Here is a 25,325-nt window from a genome sequence, read left to right as displayed (position 1 = left end):
TGAGGCTCTAGAAAAAAAATCTAATTCGAAATTTCCGGGCCGGGGATTTTGCTCAATGGCACCATGCCTGCCTTGCATGTGCAAGGTCCTGAGTTTGATCTCCGGTACCACAAAAAAAAAAAAAAAAAGAATTTCTCAGATAATTACAGAGATGGTGACTGTAATGAAAGACATGGTTAGTGATTCTAGGGGAGATACAGATAAAAAATATATATAAGAGCTTAGGAAAATGATGGAAACCTTGAACACTCAACATAGGAAAGAAATGGAATCCATGAAACAATTCAAACAGATATCCAGGAGATTAAAAATTCCATTGAATTTATACGGAGCAGAATGAACCAATGTGAGGATAGGATATCAGATCTAGAATCAGGACTGTGGTTAGCAATCATAAAAAGAAAGATTACTTAAAAATTGCAAGGGACCACGAAAAATCAATCCAACAGCTGCTAGATGACGCAAAGACGAGTAATATAAGATTGACCAGAGTCAATAAAAAGCAGGAGATAGCGCAAATTGAAACCAAAAGTGTAAATGAGGACCAAAATATATAATAGATATTGGGAAATGGGAAGAAAATGTTCAAATGGGAAGAGGAATAAGGGGGGGGGGGCAAGGAAGGGACAAGAAAAAAAAGAGAATAGAAGGAAAAATGTAAACAAAGCTTTTGTAAATAAGGAGGGGAAGAGGATTTGAAGGGAGGGGAGGGGAATTGGAAAAAAAGCAGCAGCAAGACATATCATGTACAGGTACAAATTCCCTATGATGAATGTGGTCATTACGTATATCTAAATTGTACCAATAAAAAAAAAGAATCAGTGAACCCAAGAGTTGGTTCTTTGAATGATTAAATAAAATTGACAAACCCTTAGCCAACCTTGTCAAAAAAAAGGAAAGGAAAGACTCAAATCCATGCAATCAGGAATAAAAAGGGGCTAGGTATGGTGGCGGATCCCTGTAATCCCAGCATTCAGGAGGCTGAGGCAGGAAGATCTCCACAAGTTGGTGGCCCACCTGTGGTACATAGTGAGTTCAAGGCCAGGCTGAGCTACATAGCAAGATCTCATCTCAAAAAAAAAAAAAGGAATAAAAAGGGTGAAATCACAACAGACCATCAATACCTACTTTGAAAGCCTGTATTATAATAAGATGGAAAACAGGCTGGGGATTTAGCTCAGTGGTTCCGCCGTCTGCTTCCCAAGTGCAAGGTCCCGAGTTCCATCCCCGGTACCCGCCCCCCCCCCAAAAAAGATGGAAAACAGAAGAAATGGATAGATTCCTAGATACATATAAATTACCAAAGCTGAATCAAGAAACTGTAAAAATTCTAAATAAACCAATATCAGACCAGTAAATTGATGTAATTAAAAACCTAACTCCAAAGAAAAGCCAAAGCCCTGTTGGATTCACTGTTGAATTCTACAAGAAATTTAGAGAAGACCTAATGCCACTACTTCTCAAACTCTTTAATGAAATTGAAAGGGAAGCAATACTCCAAAAGTCATTCCTGCAAGGAAGCATTACCTGATACCAAAACCAGAGAAGGATCCAACCAAAAAAGAGAGCTACAGGCCAATCTCCCTAATGAACATGGACGCAAAAATCCTCAATTATATACTGGCAAACAGAATGCTGCAAATCATCGAGATCATCATACACCATGACCAAGTAGGATTCATCCCAGGGATGTAAGGATGATTCAATATATGCAAATCAATAAATGTAATAAATACACCATATTAACAGACCCAAGGACAAAAACCATACGATCATCTCAATAGATGCAGAAAAAAATGGGCTGAATATTTAGCTCATTGGCATCGCACCTGCCTCGCAAGCACAAGGTCTTGAGTTCCATCCCCAGTACCGGAAAAAAAGAGAGAGAGAGAAATAATAGATGCAGATAAAACATGACAAAGTTCCACCCCCATTCATGATTTTAAAACACCCTACAGAAAATTTGAATGGATGGTCTTTATCTCAACCTGATAAAAGCCATCTATGACAAACCAACAATAGATATCATACTAAATGGACAAAAACTGAAAGCTTTCACTCTAAAATCAGGAACAAGACAAGGATGTCCACTGTTACCACTCTTACTCAATATAGTTCTGGAAACATTAGCCACAGTAATTAGACAAGAGAAAGAAATAAAAGGAGTAAAGATAGGAAAGGAAGAAATTCAGTTATCATTATTTTCAATGACATGATACTCTACATAGAAGACCCCAAAAACTCCACCAAAAGACTTCTAGATTTGATAACCAACTTCAGTAGCATAGCTGGATACAAAGTAAACACTCAAAAATCAATAGCCTTCCTGTACATGAATAACAAACTCACTGGGAGAGAAATTAGTGAAACAATACTTTTCACAATAGCATCCAAAAAATGAAATACTTAGGAATCAATCTCACAAAGGAAGTAAAAGATCTTCACTTTGAAAATTACAGTGTTCTGAAAAAGGAAGTTGAAGAGGACAGAAAATGGAAAGATATCCCTTCTTCTTGGGTAGGAAGAACAAATATAGTCAAAATGGCCATACTTCCAAAATTGTTATACGATGTAATGCAATTCCAATCAAAATTCTCTGTTCCTCACAGAATTAGAGAAAACAATCCTAAAATTCATATGGAACCAAAAGAGACCTAGAATAACAAAGACAATTCTGAGCAACAAAGGCATGCCAGGGGGGATCACAATCCCGGACTTGAAATTATACTGCAAAGCTACTGCGATATAAAAACAAACAAACAAACAAACACAGCATAGTAATGACAAAAAAAAACCAGACCTGAGGATTACTTAAACAGATTAGAAGATGCAGAAATAACTCCAGACACAGCCACCTCATCTTCAACAAAGGACCCAAACACCCTCACTGGAGGAAAGATAGCCTCTTTAATACATGGTGCTAGAAAAACTGGCTTTCCACATGCTGAAGATTAAAACTAGACCCATAGAAAAAAAAAAAACTAGACCAATAGAGGGCCAGGGATTTAGCTCAGTGGTTCTATCGCCTGCCTTGTATGCACAAGGTCCTGAGTTCAATCCCCGGTACCAAAAAAAAAAAAAAAATAGACCCATATCTATCACCATGCACTAAACTAAAATTGATATGAATTAAAGATCTAAATATTTAAACAGAAAACCTGAGGCAGGGATTTAGCTCAGTGGTTCTGGCGCCTGCCACACAAGCGCAAGGTCCCGAGTTCAATCCCCGGTACCAAAAAAAAAAACCCCAAAACAAAAAACCAGAAATGCTAAATCTGCTAGAAGACAGAATAGGTAGAACTCTTGAAGACATTGGTGTAGACTTTATGAACAAAACCCTGATTACACAGGGCACATCACAAAGAATCAACAACTGGGATCTCAGCTTATTGAAAACTTCTGCACAGCAAAAGAAACCACCATCAGAGGGGAGACAACCTACAATGTGGGAAAAAAATTTTGCCAGCTGTTTCTCAAAGGATTAATATCTGGAATGTATAAAGAACTCAAAAAAAATCAGACCTCCCAGATGTAAAGACCCAATCCAAAAAATGGGCATCAAAATAGACACTTCTCAGATAAAGAAGTACAAATAGAAAATAAACATATGAAAAAATGTTCAACATCACTGGTCATTCGAGAGATGCAGATGAAAACAATGCTGAGATTCCACCTCACTCCAGAAAGAATGGCTGCTATCATGAAATCAACCAATAACATGGCGTGATTCCGTCCTGTGTGTCTGTTCTCTGGGGGCAGTAGCTGTTTATTTCCATCTACGTTCTCTCCCACCTAAGTACATGACACCACTCCATGGAAGATTTGATGGATATGGACATGAGCCCCCTGAGGCCCCAGAACTATCTTTTCGGTTGTGAACTAAAGGCCGACAGAACAGTCAGTTTAGGGGCTGGTGCAAAGGATGAATTGCACATTGTGGAAGCAGAGGCAATGTATTACGAAGACAGTCCAATTAAAGTAACACTGGCAACTGTGAAAATGTCTCTACAGCCAACGGTTCCCCTTGGGGGCTCTGAAATTACACCACCTGTTGTCTTAAGGTTGAAGTGTGCTTCAGGGCCTGTGCATATTAGTGGACAGCACTTAGTGGCTGTGGAGAAAGATACAGAATCAGATGAGAAGGAGGACAAGGATGTAAAACTCTTAAGTATATCTGGAAAGCGATCTACCCCTGGAAGTGGTAGCAAGGTTCCACAGAAAAAAGTAAAACTAGCTGCTGATGAAGATGACAATGATGATGACAACGACGACGACGATGATGATGAAGACAATGATTTTGATGATGAGAAAGCTGAAGAAAAAGCGCCAGTGAAGAAATCAATACGAGATTCTCCAGCCAAAAATGCACAAAAATCAAACCAGAATGGAAAAGACTCAAAACCATCAACACCAACATCAAAAGATCGAGAATCCTTCAAAAAACAAGACTCCTCAAACACCCAAAGGACCTAGTTCTGTAGAAGATATTAAAGCAAAAATGCAAGCAAGTATAGAAAAGGCACATTGAACAGTCCTGGGGACTACTGATAAGTTTAAGCCCAAAGATGGGGAGAAAGGAGGAGGAGAGATAAGTAATGGTCCATACTGAGTATCACCAACAATCCAGACTGAAGTCTTCCTTTTTAATCTCAACCCCCTTTCCTGATCTGCCACTCAGACCCTCTTCCAGGCTGGAAGCAATTTTTTTCCTAAAGCACCTTTTTTTCCTCTACTTTTTTGACTGCTGTGATTCAGTGAAACTTACATAATGCTTTCTGTTGTGCAAATGCCTCATCCCTTCTTTTAATTACCTTTGTATTTCTTAGCTGCTCAATAAATATTTGAAGGGGCTGGGGATTTAGCTCAGTGCTTTCGCCGCCTGCTGTGCAAGCACAAGGACCTGAGTTCAATCCCCCATACCAAAAAAACATATATATATATTTGAAGGAATCAAATAAGGATGTATGTGACAATTTTAGAAGAAAAAAAAAGAACTCAACCAATAACAAATGCTGGAGGGGGTGTGGAGAGAAAGGAACCCTTCTCCATTGTTGGTGGGAGTGCAGACTGGTGCAACCACTGTGGAAATCAGTGTGGCGATACCTCAAAGAACTAGGACTGGAAGTCCCATTTGACCCAGCTATTCCCGTTGGATATCTTCCCCAAAGAATTAAAAGAATCATACCACAGCGATATATGTGCACCCATGTTCATAGCAGCACAATTTGTAAAAGCTAAATCTTGGAAACAGCCCAAATGCCCATCAAACAACAAATGGATAAAGAAGATGTGAGTTTTTTATACAGTGGAGTATTACTCTGCCATAAAGAAGGATAAGCTTGAGACATTTCTGGCTAAATGGATGGACCTTGAGACCATACTCTTAAGTGAGATAAATTGGACACACATGTTTAAATACCACATTGTTTCTCTGCTGTGAGAAACCTAAAGTGTAAATAAGGACCAAAATGTATTAATAGATATTGGGAAATGGGAAGAAAATGTTCAAATGAGAAAGGGAACAAGGGAGGGGAGAGGGAGAAAGGAAAGAAGGGACAAGAAAGAGGAGAATAGAATGAAAAAAACAAAAACAAAGCTTTTGTAAATAAGGAGGGGAAGAGGGGTTGAGGGGAGGGGAGAAAGGAAAAAAAGAAGCAAGATACATCATGAACTGCAGTCCCACATTTTGGGGGGGGCGGGTATCAGGGATCGAACTTGGGTCCTTGTGCTTTCAGGGTAGGTAGCAGAACCACTGAGCTAAATCCCCAGCCCTCCCACATCTATTTTTAAATAAATGTTTTAAAATAAATTTCAGGCTATAGACTTTGCTCAGTGGTAGGGCACTTGCCTAGCATATGTAAGGCCCTGAGTTTGATTCCCTGCAGCACAAAAACAGGAAAATGAAAAATAAAAAATAAGCTGGGCACAGTGGCATGTGCTGGTAATTCCAGCACTTAAAAGGCTGAGGCAGGAGGTGGCAAGTTTGAGGCCAGCACGGGATACCTAGGCCAGCCTGGATACAGAGTGAGCCACTGTCTGGAAAAACAAACAACAGAAATTTCCATGTGAAGAAATGTATTAAAACAACTGTCATGAAGCTTGGTGTGGTGATGCATTCCTTTCATCCCAGCACTTGGGAGGCTGAGGCAGGAGGATCACAACAAGCTCGAAGCCACCCTGGGCTACATAGTGAGTTCAAAGTCAACCTGAACTACATAGCAGACCCTGTCTCAAAAAAAGAAACAAATTTTAAAAAGTCATGATTCTTTATTAGAAAAATTAGAGATACAAGTTTTTATACTCTACCCAAGTCCACAACCATGTCTTGAGCACCCCCTGGAGGCAAATACTTCCGACTCTGGGGACCACTGCCCTCCACTAAGTTCCTTTTACTATTTTTATCTATTTACGTATCTATTCTGGAGGTGCTGGGAATTGACCTGAGAGGCTCATGCTAGCTAAACAAGTGTTCTATCACTGAGATGTACTTCTAGCTCCAAGAGGTCCATTTCCTGTGTTTATTTTGGGGTTTTTGTTTGGTTTTGAGACAGGCTCTCGCTATGTAGTTCGGGCTGGCCTTGAACTCACTTTGTAGCCCAGGCTGGCCTCGAACTCGTGGTGACCCTCCTGCCTCAGCCTCCCGAGTGCTGGGATGACAGGTATGCACCACGCCCCTCAAGGTCCATTTTAGAGGAGCGCGGGCTGATTCCATCCTTTCCACGCTCTCCCATCACCTTTTTCTCATCCTCTTGCCATCTGTTTCCATTCTGTCTCTCCTCCACCTCTTTCCAGTCTGGTCCTTTTCTGCAGAACCCCGGACCGCGCCGGAGACGGCGGCCACAGGCGGCCACAGGCGGCCAAAGCCGACCACGGCGCCAGGTGCCGCGCAGCTGCTGAACTCAGGAAGCAGGGAGCCGCGCGCTGCACAACACTCCGAAACGTCATTTCCGGTCGCGACCCGCACAGGCGGCCAGGAGTGAGCGGACCGCGTGGGGGGGCGGGGTTCGGTCGCGGGCGGGCGGGGCAAGGAGGTCCGCGGCCGCTGTGGCGGGTGAGAGCCTTTGACTGGGAAGGGGCGGCGGGAGGCGGCCTCTGGCCCATCCCCGCTCCTCAATCGCTCACTCTGGTCACCGGGCCGGCCTGGCCACACCCGGCCGGGAAGGGCCGCCTCTCATCCTTGAGGCCTGCGAGCACCCAGGGGTGATATGAGAGCCCTCCTGACTCGAGAGGCATCCGGAGGGTCGTGCGCCCATCCCGCGTGCTCCCAGTTCGCGCCCGAGCCCGACTGTGCCCACCTGACAACTTCCGGGCTCCCGGTGGAGAGGAACCCCAGCCTCACGGCCACTCACCCAAGTCCCTAAACACCTACCACTGTGCAAGCACCTGGGGCTGGCATTGCCCACTGCCTTGGGCTGCATCTGCTCAAACTCTTACAGCTGCATGCAGAGACGGGTGGCATCACAGCCTGAGCCCTGTGCCAGTGACTCCAGGCAGCCCGCCCTGCTGCACAGCCCAGGCGACACGGACACCATCCTTCCTTCTGGCCGCTCCAGCACCGCGATCCCCACCCCACCCCCGCACTTGACCTCTCCCACCCACCCTGCCTGTCCAGCCTCAGCTTTCTGCCACAAGACACAGGCTGGACCAGGGTAAGTGACCCGAAGCCCAGGCCAGCAGGGCCTTGTCATGGGGCTGCATCCCAGGCATAACCTTTTTGCTGGCCCTGTCCTCAATCTCAGATGTTGGGGGTGGGCAGGCCCAAAGACTGATCAGGACCCCAGGGCCTTGGGACACTACAGAGCTCGAGGCAAATGGCAGCAGAGAGGTCAAAATGTGTCCAGGTTCTGGTTGCCTCAGTTCTAGCAGCTGATGTGACACCAGGGTGGTGGTTGGTCACCCTGCCCTCTGTAAACCCCCAAGTCCCACTGGGAGTTTGAGGTGCTAGGAGGGCACACATTGAAGGATGAGCTGAACAGCTCCAGGGGCTCAGATTCTGAGGCCGCCAGAGAAGGGCAAGCCCCCAGGGGCCCTGTGACTCTCTCTGACCCAGTTCTGGCAACTTCCCCTGGGAGGGTGGACCTGCTTCCTCCCAGGACCCCATCTCATCACCATAGGGCAGTCCAGTGTCCCCACCAGTGGTCACCCACTGCCTGCACAGCTTTGTCACCTCTTCTATTCTTCAGAAGCCTCCTGCACCTGGCCCTGGCCCATCAGCGCCCTGTGTCCCTGTGTCCTCCACAAGCAGGTCCCCTTGTCCGTCCTGGAACTCCTGGAGAAATTTTACCCCAACTGTGGAATTGCTTCAGCCCTGCTGTACCTTGTTTTTTGTTTTGTTTTTTTTCAGTACTGGAGATTGAATCCAGAGCCTACATACTGAGCTACATCTTCAGCCCTTTCGTTTATAGTTTTGGGTTGATTTGTTTGTTTTTCTTGATACCAGCGATCGAACTCAGGACCTTGCGATTGCAAAGCAGGTGCAGTGCCACTGAGCTAAATCCCGGGTCGGGTCCTTTATATTTTTGTTTTGAAACAGGGTCTTGCTAAATTGCCCAGGTTGGGTTTGAACTTGCAGTCCTCTTGCCTCAGCCTCCCGAGTGCTGGGATGACAGGCCTGCACCCCATACCCAGATGTACCTGGATTTTGTAGCCAGTGGGGAATGAGTTAATGGTGACAGGACTGAAGGTGGCTCTCCTGAGTCCCTTGTATGAGAACATCCCCACAAGGCCCCCATGGTGGACAAGCCCAGGAAAGTGAGCAGGTATGGGCAGGCTGAATGGACACACAGAGCTATACCCCCCCCCCAGGACTGGGATGCTTGACACAGCTATGCCAGGGGAGGGGACAGCTGAGTTGCACTGAGGGCCAGCACTAGACCTTGCTTTGCCATGTCTGAGCTTGGGGCAAGGGTCTTGCTCAGTCCCCCAGTGGGGGGCTTGCAGATGCCTAGGGTCCTGGGCTCACAGTCACTCACCTTCACCAGCCACACTTCTGTGTCCCTCTCTTCCCCAGGGAGAGCCCTACCCTCGAGGCAGGCAGCAAAGAACCAGCACAGCCTATGGATCCTTCTCTGGAGGAGCCCATGGCACTGGCAGGGGCGCTCTCCTGAGCTGCAGAGGTCTGGGCACCGCATCCTCCGTGACAGCTATGGTGTGCAGGAGAGGCAGGGGCGCCCAGCAGCAGCCGGGCCCAGGCCAGGAGGGAGGGTGTATGGGCCCCCTGAGCATCCTGGGAGCCACCGTGCTGCTCCTGACCCTGCCATGGGGGGCCCAGGGCACTGCCCCAGCTGACCTCAGCACTGCTGTAGGCCACATGGTGCCCCTGGCAGGGGGCCGCTATCTGAGCATTGGAGATGGCTCTGTGGTGGAGTTTGAGTTCCCCGAGGAGAGTGAGGGCATCATTGTGATCTCAAGCCAGTACCCGGGCCAGGTCAACGGGACCAGGCCTGGCCCTACCCTGAAGGTCACATCCCTGGACACAGAGGTGCTGACCATCAAGAATGTGAGTGCCGACCATCAAGAATGTGAGTGCCATAACGTGGGGAGGCAGGGGTGGCTTTGTGGTGAACATCCACTCTGGCCTGGCTGGGCTGGCGCCACTCAGCATCCAGCTCCTGGACCTTCATGAGGCCCCGCCCATGCTGATCGAGGAGCGGAGAGATTTCTGCATCAAGGTCTCGCCGGTAGAAGGTGCCCCAGCTGAGCTCACTGCCGACCTGGCCCACTTCTCAAAGAACCCAATCCTCTACCTGCTCTTGCCGCTCATCTTCGTCAACAAGTGTTCATTTGGGTGCAAAGTGGAACTTGAGGTCCTCAAGGGGCTCCTGCAGAGCCCCTAGCCTGTACTGCTGGGCCTCCTGGGCCAGTTTCTGGTCATGCCCTTGTACGTCTTCCTGATGGCCAAGGTCTTCATGCCGCCCAACGCCCTGGCTCTGGGCCTCATCATTACCTGCTCATCACCTGGCGGTGGGGGCAGCTACCTCTTCAGCCTTCTTCTTGGAGGGGACATCACGCTGGCCATCTCCATGACTTGCATCTCAATGGTGGCTGCCACTGGGTTCCTGCCACTCTCCTCGGCCATCTACAGCCACCTGCTCAGCATCCACAAAACACTGCACGTGCCAGTCTCCAAGATCCTGGGGACCCTGCTGTTCATTGCCACCCCCATAGCAGCAGGAGTGGTGATCAAGTCCAAACTGTCCAAGTTCTCCCAGCTGCTGCTGCAGGTCATCAAGCCCTTCAGCTTTGTGCTGCTGCTAGGTGACCTCTTCCTGGCCTACCGCATGGGGTCTTCATCCTGGTGGGAGTCAGGCTGCTCATTGTCCTAGTGGGCCTCACGGTGCCCCTGGTTGGCCTCTTGGTGGGCTACTGCCTTGCCATCTGCCTGAGGCTGCTGGTGGCACAACGGCGGACAGTCAGCCTTGAGGTAGGGGTGCAGAACAGCCTGCTGGCCTTGGCCATGCTGCAGCTGTCCCTCCGCCGCCTCCAAGCAGACTATGCCTCCCAGGCCCCCTTCATTGTGGCACTGAGTGGGACCTCTGAGATGCTGGCCCTGGTCATTGGCCACTTCATCTATAGCAGCCTGTTTCCAGTCCCATGAGGCCACTGCCTTGCCCTCTGCCCACTGTCCCCACATTTCCTGTGTACCAAAGGCCTTTAGTTCTCATGCACTATGCACTCAGACAAATCCACGCTTACATTTTTTACTGTTTTTTCTTCAGCTTTCAGTCCCAAAGAGCCCATGCTGAGTTAGGTAGATGGGCAGTGCCCAGAAATATATTTCAATAAAAGAAAGCCACAAGCTTGGGGTCCCCTCCAGTCTGCCCCTGGGCCCTGGGGCAGGCAGGAGGTGTGTGCCCAGGGTAGGGGAGAGGCCTGGGTGGCCAGGCTCTGTCCCTCAGTCCCCTCTGTGGGTCCCCTCCTTGTTATGGGTCGAGGGGTGGGAGGATGAGGGTGGCAGCCTGGTTCAAAGGAGGAAGTAGAAAGTCATCTGGCAGTGGACAAGCTTGGCAGGGCAGGGCTGGGCCGTTTCTGTCACTGAGACAACCGGGGTTGGCACCGGCCCCGTCCCCAGCACTCTGGGAGCTTAGGGCCCGCCAGGCTGTCCACGGGGCGAGGCGGGGCCTCGGGGCCGGTGATTCTCCGGGGAGGGGGGGGCTGCGGGGCGGGGACGGGCCAAGGCGCGCGGGCGCGCCCCCTCGCAGCTTCCGGCGGCGGCGGGCGGTTCCGGCGCGCGCCCAGGGCGGCAGCGCGCGGCGGGAGGCCGCTGGGTGCGCGTCGCCCCTAGTGGACGCCGCCGCGGTCGCCATGCAGCTGACTGTGAAGGCGCTCCAAGGCCGCGAGTGCAGTCTGCAGGTAGGATCGCCGGGCCCGGACCCGCCATTCACCCTAGCCTGGCGCCAGGACGGTCAGGGGCTGGGACAGGCGGGCCCCGAACGCCCGGAGAGCGGCCCTCGGGAGCGGACGCGAGGTACCCGCTCCCCGGGGCCGCGGCTCACCCCTGCTTCCACCCTCGCCCGGCCAGGTGCCCGAGGATGAGTTGGTGGCCACGGTGAAGCAACTGGTCTCCGAGAAGCTAAATGTCCCTGTGCGCCAGCAGCGGCTGCTGTTCAAGGGCAAGGCCCTAGCAGGTACTCCTAGAGGAGGTGCCCGGGAGCCCCACTGGAAGCCGGGGGACGGGCTGTGCAGGGTGCCCAGGCAGCAGCGCGACGGATCCGGGCTCTCCGGACGGTGGCCCAAGTCACCACCACCACCAGATGCCACTGCGCCGCCCCAGCTGCTCGAGGGAGGTGGGCCCGTGGCTTCCGGGGCCACCCCCACAGATGTAGGTAATGAACTGCACTCGTCTTTCTTTGGTAGATAGGAAACGACTGTCAGATTACAGCATCGGGCCCAATTCCAAGCTCAACCTGGTGGTGAAACCTCTGGAGAAGGTGCTACTGGAAGAAGGGGCTGCCCGGACTGGGGCTGAGCCCCCACCTGCACCTGTCTGGCAGCTGGTCTCTAAAATCCTGGCCCATCACTTCAGTGCCGCAGATGCCAGCAGAGTCCTGGAACAACTCCAGAGGGTGAGGAAGCTCCCCTGCCCGTCACAGCCTGCCTGTCCCCACCAGCACCCCCCAATCCTCCTGGCCTTCTCTCCTCAGGATTATGACAGGTCCTTGAGCCGCCTAACGCTGGATGACATTGAACGCTTGGCCAGCCACTTCCTGCACCCTGAAGGGACTGAGGCGCTAGAGAAGGGGTTCTCCAAATAGCATTCCCGGATGTCAGGGAGGAGCCCGAGGCCAGACTACAGCTGCATGTTGCATTAAATGTGTTCTCATGTTGCAGTTGGCTCCTGATAATAACAGCTGGTGCGGGTGTCTGGCACCCCTCACGCCCCTTCGACCTGGTTCTCTCCCACCCTGCAGCAGAGGTGAGATGGGATGGCAAAGGGGCCCAGCAGTGACATGAAGTGCCTGGCATGAGGAGGAGCAGTGCCCTGTGGGCAGGGGGGGTGGGCTTCAGCACGCTGCCATGACTACACCCTGCTTCACCCTCCCAGGCCTACAGGGAAACAGGTGGCCGCTGATGCCCAGTGCAGTCTCCTGACCTCTGCTGCATCTGTCAGAGCCATTGGCAAACCTCCTCGGAGGCCAGGTGCCAGCCACCCTGTGTCCCCTTGGCCATTGCAGTCCGTGTAGCATGTCTTGATGAAGGGGCAGTGATCTAGGGGCTGGGGAGTCAGAAAGTCACACAGCCCTGTGGCATGACTTGGAACAAGTGACTGTACCATTTGGGTCATCAACCATAGAGTCTGTGCAGTGAGAGTCACTTCTCCAAAATGAATCCCTTTTTTTCCTCCCTCCCCGGCCCAGGGTGGAAAGTCTGCAGGGACCTTGGACCTTGTGTTCAGTGACAAACCGAAGCCAAAAGTGAAGCCATAGCCAAGCATGGGCTGGCCAGGGGGTGTCCCGGCCTTCGGGACCTGGCTTTTCTCTGGGCCCCTTGCTCAGCTTCTCCTCCTGGAAGTGGGTGCTTCTCACCTCTCTGGTAGGCAGATGACTCTGCGAGACAGTGTGGTGCCTGGCACTTCCCCCGCCTTGTGTGTCCACTTAGCAGGCCCCTCACCGCCTTCAAGGGACACTGGGTGCTGGGAGGGGGCAGAAGTGTGAGATGGAGGGCACGGGGGGCCAGTGCCAGTGCTCTCATCAGCGCCAGGCCCTTAGAGCAGGCTGCACCTGCCTGCACCTTGGTGAGGCGTCTCTGGGTCCCCATGCAGGGAAGGTGACAGGACAGACCTGCTGGGGATATCATGCAGCAGGGATCCACTGAAATTGTGTAGCTCGTGATGCTGTTGTTTCTTTGCAGTCAGGGAATATGCTCTGAGAAGAACATGTGTTCTGAGAAGAACTGTGTGCAGGAAACTGAACCACAAAGAACTCTGTTAGTGAGGCTGCTTTTGGTTGCCAGTAATTGGTTTCAAAACAAAGGAAACTTCTTGGTGACCCACAGCAGATGAACAATTTGACGAGATTTCCAGTTTCTTCCACCTCCCTCTACTTTCTCCAGTTCCTGCTCAGTCCCAGGCCACCACCTCCAAGGAGCACTTGTTTCTGTAGCGTAGCTTCTGTCTCACACGACCCTGCAAATAAACGCTATCATTTCACTGGTCACAGTGGCTTGGGTGTGCGATCATTCTGGTGGCTGGGGAGTGAGGGACAAGGCCTGGGGTCTGCTGCCTCAGGCATACGCCAGCCATGCTGGAGGCTGGGAGATCCCGAATGGTAGCTGCAAACAGCATCTGTCCACCACAGGGGACCCAAGTGTCTTAAAAGGGTCAGGAGCACCTGGATGAGCTGCTGGGGACCCTGGGCAGAAGGCTCGCACAAGGAGGGGCCCCTGTGGTGCCTGTCTTGAGGACACTTAGCTGGGTTTGGCGATGCACACTGTAATCCTTGTACTTATGAGGCTGAGGCAGGAAGATCTTGAATTCCAGGCCAGCCTGGGCTACAGGGCTACTGAAGAAAAAGATACTTTAGTCTTTGACAGGGACTCACTGCCCTGCTTAAAGAGAAAGAGAGAAACCCTAGACATGGTTATTTTTCTTCTTTCGGTACTGGAGACTGAACCCAGGGCCTTCACACTGAGCTATATCCCTGGCCCATTCATTCATTCATTTATGGGACAGGGCTGGACAGGCTGGGCTGGAACTTCGATCCTCCTGCCTCTGCCTCTCAGTGCTGGGATTCCAGGCATGGGCCAACATGCCCAGTGTACACATGGTTTTTGAGTCCTGCCAATCTTGGGGGCCAGTGCACAGACACAGGTCCCGCTGTGTCGAAAAAGCACAGCTGGTCATCCTGCCACAAGGCTGGGCCAGGGACCCCATGGAGGGACCCCCAGTATGATGCTGAGGGCAAATGTGGGAGCCTGGGAAGAACAAGTGTGTGGGAGAGGCTAGTGTGCTTCTGTTGCCACGGAGGGACCTGGCTGCGCAGCTGGACACAGGGCTTGGAGCTTGTGAGACTGCGCTAGACCTGGAGACTGAGGAGCAAAGGGCCCGGGGTGTGCACTGGGTTAGTGCTGCTTTATGTGGGTGTCAGTCACAGGCTCCTCTGTTGTCCCCACTTGCCCAAGTGCCACACACTAGGACACAGAGGGACCAGTACAAGAACCAGGCATGGTCCAGTCCCGGAGCCTAACCCGGGGTGGCCATGCTGCTGTTCCCAGAGATGCCCTCAGAGCTTTGCAGATAGATCAGGAGCTCTCCCGGGAAAGGGGCACAAGAGGAGGGGTAGAACGGAGGAGAGGAGGTGGACTTCCAGGTGGACAGTGAGGCTAATGGCACATGGTGCCATTGGAGGAGGAAGCCATTGGACGGCAGGCTGGAGAGCGAGGGAAGAGGAGGAGGAGGTGGCACAAATGTCCACCCGCAGGTGGTTCCAGTCTGCCCACTGCCCCTGCCCTTCAGGACAGTCCCGAGCCCCAGGGATGTGAGGTGATGACGCTAACACCAGGATATGATAGATGGCCCTGCTCAATCAGGCAATGGTATTTAGAAACCAAGATCTGGCCAGGCATGGTGGTGCATGCCTGCCATCTCAGTACTCAGAAGGCTGAGCCAGGAGGATCTCCCAAGTTCAAGCCCAGCCTGCACTAAATAGCAAGACCCTGTCTCAAACAACAATAAACAAACAAAAGCAAAAGGAAAGCAATGTCTTTGTGCAGGATGTGTTCACTGCTCCTGGACCCTGTCAATGGACAGAGCCTGGAAACACGAGGAGCCTTGAGATCCCAATTCTATTTCAGGTTGTGACATGGATATATTGACTCATCTGATCTACCCAACAGTCTCTCTTCACACTCACCTCATCTCTGCCATTATCAACAACTATGCTAAGAGTGAAGCCAGTTCCTGATTTTAGAATATATCCCACAAAGAGAGTATGCTAGGGAAAGTGAATTTAAAAGGCACTGTATTAGCTCAGCAAGGTGGAACACACCTATAATCCCAGCACTCAGGAGGCTGAGGCAGCTCAAAACCAGCCTGGAGAAATTAGTAAAACCCACCTCAAAAATAAACATACAGGGCCGGGGCATTTAGCTCAGTGGTTCTGTGGCCTGCCTTGAAAGTGCAAGGTCCCAAGTTTGATCCCTGGTACCCAAAAATCAATTCCAAAAAACATCCATTTATTTATTTATTTTTGAGAGAGTCCCACTCTGTTATTCAGAGTGGACGTGAACTCACTGTGTAGCTAAGGCTGGTCTTGAACTCATGGCAATCCTCCTGCTTCAGTCTCCCGAGCACTAGGGTTATAGGCATGCACTACCACATCTGGATCTCAAAAGTAAACATTTTTAAAAGGCTGAGAATGTAGTTCAGTGATAGAGTGGTTGCCTAGCATACACAAGATCCTGGTTTGATCAACCCCCAGTACCAGAAAAAAAAAAAAGAAGAAGAAGAAAAAAAGAATATACTGCAATCTCACCTCTGAGGGAAGCTGAGGCAGGAGGATTGCAAGTTTAAATCCCACTGGGGCAACTTACTGGCAGCAAGAGACTATCTCAGAGAAAAAACAAAATGGCCGGGGATTTAGCTCAGTGGTTTTGCCGCCTGCTGCGCAAGCGCAAGGACCCGAGTTCAATCCCCGGTACCAAAAAAATAAAAAGAAATCTAACTCGGGCTGGGGATTTAGCTCAGTGGTTCCAGCGCCCGCCTAACAAGCTCAAGGTTCTGAGTTCCTTTCCATCCCGACCCCCAGAGATTCTGAGTATTGCTACGTTAGCGGATTGTTGTAGGGTTCCTGTGTGCACCCTGGATAACGTACTATATTGGTACTTAGTGACTCTGGTTTTGCACACTGCTTTTTCCCATATATTAGACCTATTTCCACTGCCAGCTCTTTGCTTGACGTCCATGTCATTTCTTACTTCTCTGATGGCAAGTTCTCCTCCACACAGCCCCCTCTGAAGCGCTCCTTCTAAACTGCAAGTGGATCCATTCGCTGTCCCTGGACTGACCAGTGGGGGCACAGGGTAAGTAAGGCAGCATCCTAAACAGGGCTGCACGCCGCCCTCCTTCCCACCGCAACGAAATGGGTGCCCTGATTGGCAGCCGTGGAGGCGGGGCCTCAGACCGGTGCGCTCATTGGCCAGGCAGCCAGCGGGTCTCCGGGGTCGCCTAGCAGGGCCAAGCGTGTTGAAGCAGATTCCCGGGCCCAGGGCGGCAAGGTCTGCTCGCGGGCCCGAGCACGCGCCCGGCAGGAGCGCCTTGGCGTCGGCTCGTGGGTGAAGGGACAGCTTTCGCGGTACCTCTGTCCCTCTGTGGCTGACCGGGCCGACAAGGGTCCGGCAGAGTCATCACAGCGGGAAGCGACCACTCAACCGCCGCTTCCCCAGCGCCCGGCTGCGCACGCGGGATGGGCTCGCGGCCGGGGGCGGGGCCTTGGGGCCCTTAGTCACCCAATAGCCGACGAGCAGGGCAAGCGGAAGGCGGGGCCACAGCGGACATGCTGACGGGCTGCGCAGGCACGGCGGCGGCTGCGGCCGGTAGCGCCCACCCGGCAGCTGGTGCTCCAAAAGCCCCCGGTGTGGGCCTAAATCCGGCTCCTAAGGCCAGCGGACCCGAGAGCAGAACACACATATTGTATCCTACTCGAGGGGACAGCGGGGGTTCAGCTGGGCTGCCTGGGGTGGAGTAGGGGCACGCGAGAGGGTGGCTGGGAGTCGAGTGACCGGGGTGGCCTGGGGACTTGTGGGCTCCCCTAGAAGGGTTGGCCGAGTCAGGCTGCCCCGGGAGGGGTGACGGTGGCCTCAGAGAACTGCGGAGGCCGGGAAAGCAGTGCAATAGGAACCTTCACAGTAGCCACCAGCGCCCTCTGCGTGCTGTTCCCGACGCCTTTGGACGCAGGAATCGCTCTCGGCTCGCTGGCTCCAGATGCTGAACCGCACCCAGGAGTGATTGGGAAGGAGCTGACAGCGAGTGGCAGCACTCTGGCCGTGTAAGTGAGACAGAGGGCTGGCATGGCCCGGGCATGGCGGCACAGGCCTGTGATCCCGGCAATTTAGGGGGCTGAGGCAGGAGGATCGCGAGTTGGAGGCCAGCCTCAGCACTTCAGCCAGCCCCTCTCTAAAGTAAAAAGCGAAAAAGTCTAGGGCTGCTGTGCACCTGGGCGGTACAGCACTCACTTAGCTTGCCAGAGCCCTGAGTCCCCCCAGCCCCAGGGGAAAATCAGAAGGGGCTGGCATGGGAGTGATGTGGCTGCACTTCTAGGGATGCAAGTGAGGTCCTGAGGTAGTCTCTGCTGGAGTGCCCTGTGATGGGTGCCCCAGGACCAACTTTGCCTTCTCTCCCTTCATCTTCAGCCGCTGGACAGCAGAAGATGCGAGCCTCCTTCAGGTTTCTGTAGTCAGCTTCCTGGAGCAGCTTTCCCTGGTGGTGCGGACCATGCAGCGCTTTGGGCCCCCAGTGTCCCACTGAGCCTGATGTGGGCGGGTGAAAGCTTCTATCCGCTCCTAGGCAAGGTGGCCTGCCCTAGGGCAATACGTCCCCAAGCAGTTGCATCCCAAGTTTAGGAGACCAAGGGCTTGGGGGTCTCGCCCTTAGGTGCCAAATGTCCCTTCATTTTGTTTGGTGCTTAAATGTGTGTTCTGCAGAAAATAAAACTGACCTACTACTCTGCACCTGGGTGTCTTTCTGTTTCCCTGTGAAAACGGGGATTAGATCCAGGGCCATTCAGCCTCCCAGATAGCTGTAATGAGAAGCATGAACTCACACCTGGCTACAGCTGAAGTGTGTGTGCGTGTGTGGGGGGGGGTACTGCTGGGCATTGAACTCAGGACCTTCACACTACACCACATCCCTGACCCTTTTTTATTTTTTATTTTGAGATAGGGTCTCACTAAGTTGCCCAAGCTGGAATCACATTTGTAATCCTGCCTCATTCTTCCAGCATGCTGGGATGATAGGCGTGTGCCATGACACCTGCCTCAGTTTATTTTCAAGTCTCTCAACCTACAGCACAAAATAGCTCTCCAGAAAAGGAGCTGCCCCACCAGAATGCTGGTTTCCCACTTCCTTAGGTCCAAGGAGTACTTTCCTGCCAAAACAACCAGCCCCTCCTCCCATAGAAACTGCATGACCAGAACCAAAGAGGCAGAGACCCTAGAGAGAGTTTTGTGACTTACCCACCTTGGGAGGAAAAGTGCTAGGGCAACTGGTTGAAGTGTTTAGAGAAGGAGTGGGCTCCTTGTAAGATACGTTGTGTCCTGTGGTTTTGTTAAACTCAGTCCAGGAGCCCCGGCACAGTGGTGAAAGCCTGTCGTCCCAATGCTCTGGGAGGCTGAGGCAGGAGGGTTGCAAGTTGGAGCTGAGCCTGGGCAACTTAGCCACTTAGCTAGACCCTGTCTCAAAATTAAAAATGGGCTGGGGCTGTAGCTCCATGTGAAGGCTCTGAGTTCAGTCTGAGGACCAAATGAATCAGCCCAGCAGCTCTTTTGTAGATGTTTCATCAACACTGTTGTTTTCTCAGAATAGAGGCAGTCTTCTTTCTACTCTGAATGCCTTTGGGTGACAGATTTCCTCCTCCAGGTGCACTGTGTTTTCCTGCCGGTGATGAGCTCAGGGATGACAGGTCGCTGTGCTGGGGTGGAACTAAGGTGGCATGCACACCTGGCAAGTGCTTTGCCCCCAAGCCGCACTGGCCCCTGTCTCTGTCACAATGATAGGGAAAAGTTTTAGATAACTTAATAGATTAAATATTAAGGTAAGTGTAGAACCAAAATAAGTAATGTGTTCTTTTAAGATTTGCTTTTCCCATAACTCCTTGTTTAAGGTGACGGTTATCTGACTCTTTAACCAGTAACTTCATTAACCTAACAAAGTTACCATGGGGGGGCGGAATTTACAATGTATATGGCCTATCTTGTGTCTGTGACTTGTAAATAGGAACTGGAATTGTATTTACGCATCAAAGACCACTAGGGATGAGATAATGGCTAAAAGAGATATAAAAAGGGAAATGCTGAACAAAGGGGGCGCAGATACTAACCAGACTGGTGTGCTTGCTTCGGCAGCACATATACTAACCAGACTGGTTTCTGACGTTCCCGCCCGCTCACCAGAAGAAATTTTATTATTTTATCCGAATTCTGTGTCTCCGTGTATCTCTTTCCGAGATTTCTGCAACATTTGGTGCGTTGGCCGGGAATCGGGAATGAAATAGCCCTTTTGGGCATCGGCCCGAACCCCACCGGAGGGAACGGCTCTCTGTCTCCTCGAGAGGAAAGGCGCACCCCTGGGACTAATTTCCTAGGCTCCCTAACAGGACACAGAGACCCGCTCACTGGCGGAGGATCGCCCGAACCCAAGAAGGAGACTACAGAAGGAGGACTGCTGCTGTTGGTGTCTCGTCTGTCCCTTTCCTTTGCTGGGTGAGAAACCCCGGGAAGCCCCCTAGTCGTTAACTTTCAGTTTCACCTTGTGAATTTGGACTCTGTAACTTTGGGCAAATACAGCACAGGGCCCTGATCACCCCTTGTGCTTTGCTATTTGGGAAGATAGCTCCTCCCATTTGTTTTGGTTCACTTTGTGAACTTTGGGCAAAATAGTGCAGGGGCCCGATCACCCCTTGCCCTTTGCCATTTGGGGAGGTAGCTTCTTTCATTTGTTTTGGTTACGGTTAGCGGGTCACCGGGAGGGCATGTGATAACTTCTGAGTAAATGTGTGAGTGAAAGAGTTCTGGATAGGAGAGTGTGTGAAAAGAGCTGCGGAACAAGACAGAGGGAGGAAGCGCTTGCGCTTAAACAGTCCTCCCTGAATCGCAGAATTTGTGTGTGGTCACCTTTAACAAAGGCACAATGGTGAGTTTAAGCGACAGCCCACCTTAGCCTGAAAGGACCTTACAGTGGCCGAGAAGCCCACAGCCAGGTAGGCAAGCGAGTGATCCCCCACCTTTGTCTTGCGTCTCCGTCTCCATACAAGGGTACCCACACACGCCAACACTCTGATCGGCCCATCGTGGGTCAGAAACATCTTGTCCTACTGTTTTGGAATGCATGCTTAAGAATTTTAAGAAAGGGGCGGGGATTTAGCTCAGTGGTGCCGCCGACCCGAGTTCGATCCCCGGTACCAAAAAAAAAAAAAAAAAAAAAAAGAATTTTAAGTAAGGTTTTACTGGAAGTTGTGGTATTAAGATGAAACCCCAAAACTTAGAGCCTTTTGTGAGTTAGAATGGCCCAAGCTTTGCCTAGCTTGGCCAACTGAGAGATCCCTAGGTGAGGGTCTCGTCTGGTCCATCTGGCTAACAGTCACTGCCCCTGGATGGGAACATCCAGATCAATTTCCCTATGTTGATTTATGGCTCAAATTGTGCCACAGAATGCCTCCTTGGCTTCATATGTGCGCCCCGGAAGCGAAAAGCAATATCCTGGTCCTCTGTCAGAAAGGGGACGATGCTGAAAAGAAACCAGATCCGGACCGAGAGAATTTAGACTTTCCCCCTCCTTTTGAGTTGCTATATTCACAGGTTTGGAGGAGGTGGGGACAAAAGCATGAAAACTGCTTGACTTCAGAGCACCGTGCTGTGGTCAGACTCAGAGAGGATCAAATAGGGCTTACACTCAAATTAAAAAAAAAAATTAAAAAAAAATAAGTAATGGATTAAAAACAGATAAAAAAGCTCTGAAGGATATAAAACAAAGCCAGAGAAAAAAATTTTACAGGGGTTACAAATTTTAGTTAATTGATAAAGGTATCTGTGTTTCAGTTTAAAAAGTTACAAATTTTAGCTAACTGATGAATGTATCTGTGTTTCAGTTTGAGTTGATGTTTAATTGCTGTGCTTAAAGTATTTCTTGTATATTGCAAATTCTTCAATTGTAATTATAAGGTTAACTTGCTCTTTTCTGTGTTTTATGGATAAAAAACCCTCAAGGTTACTACTGTTCTATTGGCAGCCAACCAAGTTTAAAGTGTACAATCTGAGAACAAAAAAGGGACACTTTAAAATTTTAACAGCTAAAGACAAGTTTGTGATAAAAGGTCTATAGTGAGATAAAAAATATATATATTTAAAAGCTATAAGTAAAAGAGATACAATTTTGATATAAAAAATTTTGTATGTTTGTCTTGTTAAAAAGATAAAAAATATACAAGACCAGAAGGCCTAGGTATGTCGAAAGATGCACAAAAGTGATTTATCAAAAAATATGTATGTTTGTTGGTTTCAAGTTTGTTATAAAAAGTTTAAATATGTTTACATTAGTTGTCATCAAAGGGTTAAATTCTAAATATGTTACTATAATGTGTGTACATTGGTCATCTTCAAAGGGTTTAAGAGCCAACAGGTTACAATATGACCTCCTCCTTTATAGTGAGTTAGAAAAAAGACTTGGAAAAAGGCACAAATATGTCAGACCAAGGTGTGGTATTTGAGATTTGACTTAAGAAAAGACAAAGGAGGCTAGGTCCAGAGAAAAGGAAAGTCATTTATTCTTTCCCAAGACCCTTCCAAAATGCTTCAATTATTTGATTCCATTTTTGCTACCCATTGTCCTAATTGGGAGGACTGTAAAGAACTTTATAAAACTTTGTTAACCTCTAAAACTGCAGCGAGTTTTAGGAGAAATTAAAAAGATCAATGCTCCTAGAATGTTGGCAGGCACACAAAATCCAGACGCTTGACGTGAACAGCAATTTCCAGTGAATGAGCGGCCCAATTGGAACCCCAACACCCCAGGAGGCCAGAACAGCTTAAGCAATTATGAGACAGCCCTCCTGACAGGGATACGAGCTGCGAGTAAACAGCCTACAAATATGATTAAAGTGCTAGAAACACAGCAGGAGCCCGATGAGAGCCCTGAGAGATTTTATGAGTAGCTCTGTAAAGTTTACAGAATGTATACACCTTTTGATTCTGCTGTTCCTGATAACCATCAGTTAGTTAATCAATACGACTTTGTGACCCAGTCAGCTCAAGATATTAGAAGAAAATTCAAAAACAAGAAACTTGGGAGGGTATGAATATAACACAGTTGCTACAATTGGCTAAAAAAGTGTCTGTGAAAAGAGAATCAATGAAAGAAAAGGAACGGGCTAAGAGGAAAGATGAATGAGATAAAGAACAGCTGAGGGAGTTTCTGGGGCGACAGGCTTCTGTAGAATTTGGATTCTTGGTTTTGCATAGATCACTAAACCTCTTTATAAAGCTCTAAAGGAAAAAATCATTTACTTTGGGCTATAGGAAAAAAAAAAAGGCTTTTAAGAGACTAAAACTGACCTTATCAGCTGCCTCTGCTTTAGGCATACCAGATGTAAAGTGGCCTTTTGTTCTTTATGTGACTGAGAAGAACCATGTGGCCCTTGGAGTGTTGACCCAAGAAGTAGGCCCAGGGAACCAACCGGTGGCATATTTGTCTAAGAACTTAGATCCAGTAGCAAAAGGATGGCCTCCTTGTCTTTGGGCCTTAGCAGCTTCAGTTCTGTTGATCCAAGAAGCAGACAAGCTGGCTTTAGGTCGGGAACTGACTATGCAGGTTCCACACGCAGTCCTAGAACTACTGAACACAAGGGAGCATTGTTGGCTCACAAATAATTGGGTTACTCAGTATCAAGCCCTTCTCTGGGAGAACCCCTGCTTACGGTTTATTCCTGTAAAAGCTTTAAATCCTGCTACCTTCTTGTCCACAGAGACAGGCCCTCCCGATCATGACTGCTTGAGTGTCACCGATGAGCTCTCTTCCAGCCGCCCTGACCTACAAATGACACCCTTGTCCGATGCTGACCTTGTTCTGTTCACGGATGGGAGCAGCTTCGTGGAAGATGGGGTTCGTCATGCTGGATATGTGGTAACCATGAAGGATGAGGTGATCCTAGCTGGGGCCCCTTCCTTAGTCGGCACAGTGTGCTAAGCTCTGGGCACTCATACAGGCACTCTGATGGGCAAAGGGTAAAAAGGTAAATATATATACGGACTTTCGCTATACATTTGCTACGTTACACATCATTGGCATGATTTACCAAGAGTGAGGTCTTCTCATGGCAGAAGGGAAGCTAATTAAAAATAGGAAATTATACAGTTGCTAGAGGCAGTGTGGGAACCTAGCAAAGTCGCAGTAATATATATTGTTCAGGACATCAGAAAGGCAAAGACTTCGTTGCACAAGGTAACAATAAAGCTGATGCTGAAAGCCGAGAAAGACAACGCACTCAAAGCCCTGCTCTCACCACTCCGGAGGCTGGTGAGTCAACGCACGGCTGAAGGATGGAAGCACCAACAAGGACGACATGGATTATTGTGCTGTGCCAGATCACCACTGCCTTAAGTTTACTTGTTTTCAAACTACGGGTGTTTAGGCCTAGTTATGAAAAGTTTGATGAACAATATGTGACTTTTTAAATGGTAAAATGAGAACTGGAAGGCTATCCATTTACAGTATTCTTTGTTAAAAAACATGGGGGACCTGGGGTAATTTCTGACTGTGGGGGGGCTATTCTTTCTTTTTTTTTTGGTACCGGGGATCGAACTTGGGACCTTGCGCTTGCAAGGCAGGCGCCAGAACCACTGAGCTCAATCCCTGTCCCCATGGCGGGGGGGGGGGGGCTATTCTAATGAAAAATTATACTGCAAAGAAAACACAAGTTTGGATCAATGGCTCCCTTGTCGGATGAGCCACTGGTAATTGTAACAATTGTAAACAAGGTCAATGTAATCCTATGTCTATGTATATGCCAGCCCCATGGGATCTTTTTTTTTTGCTTTGTAAACAATAGAGCTTTATACAAATATAAAGTTATGCACTTTCCAAGTTACTACTCCAATAAACACTTATTCAATTTAACAAAAACATCTAAAATATTTTGACAATGTATTTTAATAATACAGTCACAGCATAATCTCCCCCCATTAAGACTCTAATGAAGTTTATAGTACCTACAACAGAATTTACAGATGCCTACAGTTTGTAGATCAGTTTAGTTTAATTACATATATTGCTTTAAGAAATACCATTAATACAAATGTATGATTTACAATATCCTCATTATTGCAGAAAAAAAATAGATTCATAAAACAAAATGTCTTTTAGGCATTTATTATGTCAGGTAGTCAAAAGATTATTCTCATTACCATAAGAATAATATTCTTTTAGTGGTAAAAGTAAGATTTATTAGTCAGTCCAAAGACCACTGAAAGGCTTCCAGGGATTTCCAAAGTAAAATCTCACTATCCTTTCCCTAAAATAAATAAAACAGCAGCAATCCCTAGGTATACCTTAAACATAAACTATGAACATTCTGTTTGTATATTATTGGCCTCAAGATAAAAATATAATTTTAGAAACTAGTCAACACTACTGGCCTGAATTTTGTTTTTACCTACTTGTATTTCTTAGATAAGAAATTTCACCATAAAGTACATATTAAAAATGAACAATTATTTCTAACTTTTCTAACTCGTATATAAGCCAAAGTGCTCACTTTTACAAAGAATCAAAACTTACTTCTGGGCTGGGGAAGTAGCTCAGCAGCACAGCACCTGCCTGGCAAGTGTGAGGTCCTGAGTTCAATCCCCGGTACTGCCCTCCCACCCCCCAAAAATAGCCTTACTTCTGAAAATAATCTATAGAAATAATATGTAAACACACAGAACTATGAAACACACTAAGAACATGGTCCTATGTGCTATGGATCAAAATGTAAAGATCTGTTACATATGTAAATGAACACATTAACTTGGGATATACTGCTATTACATGGTTGTGCATACACAAATTCTGACAGTGTTTCTGATGATACTGTACTCTCTAGCCCCAACCACTAGAAAGAAAGTAAAAATAATATGAA

At 49.1% G+C, this 25,325-nt stretch overlaps 3 protein-coding genes across 11 annotated transcripts; all 3 read left to right on the top strand.

Annotated features, from left to right (window-relative positions):
- The first annotated feature begins 8,516 nt into the window (after positions 1 to 8,516).
- Slc10a3 (solute carrier family 10 member 3) lies at positions 8,517 to 10,782 on the top strand. Its single transcript, XM_004875016.3, is given in 4 exon segments — positions 8,517 to 8,759; positions 9,011 to 9,508; positions 9,510 to 10,284; positions 10,287 to 10,782. Coding segments are annotated over 4 exon segments (1,638 nt in total). The 5' UTR covers positions 8,517 to 8,705; the 3' UTR covers positions 10,598 to 10,782.
- A 425-nt stretch (positions 10,783 to 11,207) lies between these two features.
- Positions 11,208 to 13,655, top strand: Ubl4a (ubiquitin like 4A). Of its 9 annotated transcripts, none has more exons than XM_087204100.1 (7): positions 11,208 to 11,352; positions 11,522 to 11,627; positions 11,857 to 12,065; positions 12,331 to 12,415; positions 12,545 to 12,639; positions 12,858 to 13,032; positions 13,351 to 13,655. In XM_087204100.1, the coding sequence occupies exons 1-5, from the start codon at positions 11,305 to 11,307 to the stop codon at positions 12,589 to 12,591; spliced, it is 495 nt and encodes a 164-aa protein (XP_087060226.1). In that variant the 5' UTR covers positions 11,208 to 11,304; the 3' UTR covers positions 12,592 to 12,639; positions 12,858 to 13,032; positions 13,351 to 13,655. The 9 variants fall into 9 exon arrangements, with proteins under 9 accessions (XP_087060226.1, XP_087060231.1, XP_087060227.1 ...); XM_087204105.1 differs by having other exon boundaries at positions 12,144 to 12,415; XM_087204101.1 differs by lacking the exon at positions 12,545 to 12,639.
- Positions 13,656 to 16,912: 3,257 nt separating this feature from the next.
- Positions 16,913 to 18,165, top strand: Lage3 (L antigen family member 3). The gene is made up of 3 exons (XM_004875009.4): positions 16,913 to 17,128; positions 17,355 to 17,483; positions 17,848 to 18,165. The coding sequence occupies exons 1-3, from the start codon at positions 16,992 to 16,994 to the stop codon at positions 17,960 to 17,962; spliced, it is 381 nt and encodes a 126-aa protein (XP_004875066.1). The 5' UTR covers positions 16,913 to 16,991; the 3' UTR covers positions 17,963 to 18,165.
- The last annotated feature ends 7,160 nt before the right edge of the window (positions 18,166 to 25,325 follow it).

The sequence above is a fragment of the Heterocephalus glaber genome, unplaced genomic scaffold (genome assembly GCF_053883595.1).
Source record: "Heterocephalus glaber isolate CG9 unplaced genomic scaffold, H.glaber_assembly_v1.0 deba00001861, whole genome shotgun sequence".
Lineage (NCBI taxonomy): Eukaryota > Metazoa > Chordata > Mammalia > Rodentia > Bathyergidae > Heterocephalus > Heterocephalus glaber.
The sequence above is the reverse complement of the archived record's forward strand: the minus strand, read 5'-3'. Positions and strand labels throughout refer to the sequence as shown.

Excerpts from the sequence above, each read along its gene's own strand:
- Ubl4a (XM_004875011.3), top strand. The coding sequence starts at position 11,305 with ATGCAGCTGACTGTGAAGGCGCTCCAAGGCCGCGAGTGCAGTCTGCAG. Across the intron at positions 11,628-11,856 it reads CAAGGGCAAGGCCCTAGCAG|ATAGGAAACGACTGTCAGAT; the intron begins GTACTCCTAGAG and ends TTTCTTTGGTAG. Across the intron at positions 12,416-13,350 it reads TCTCCCACCCTGCAGCAGAG|TCAGGGAATATGCTCTGAGA; the intron begins GTGAGATGGGAT and ends GTTTCTTTGCAG.
- Lage3 (XM_004875009.4), top strand. The coding sequence starts at position 16,992 with ATGCTGACGGGCTGCGCAGGCACGGCGGCGGCTGCGGCCGGTAGCGCC. Across the intron at positions 17,129-17,354 it reads GAGAGCAGAACACACATATT|CGCCCTCTGCGTGCTGTTCC; the intron begins GTATCCTACTCG and ends AGTAGCCACCAG. Across the intron at positions 17,484-17,847 it reads AGTGGCAGCACTCTGGCCGT|CCGCTGGACAGCAGAAGATG; the intron begins GTAAGTGAGACA and ends CTTCATCTTCAG.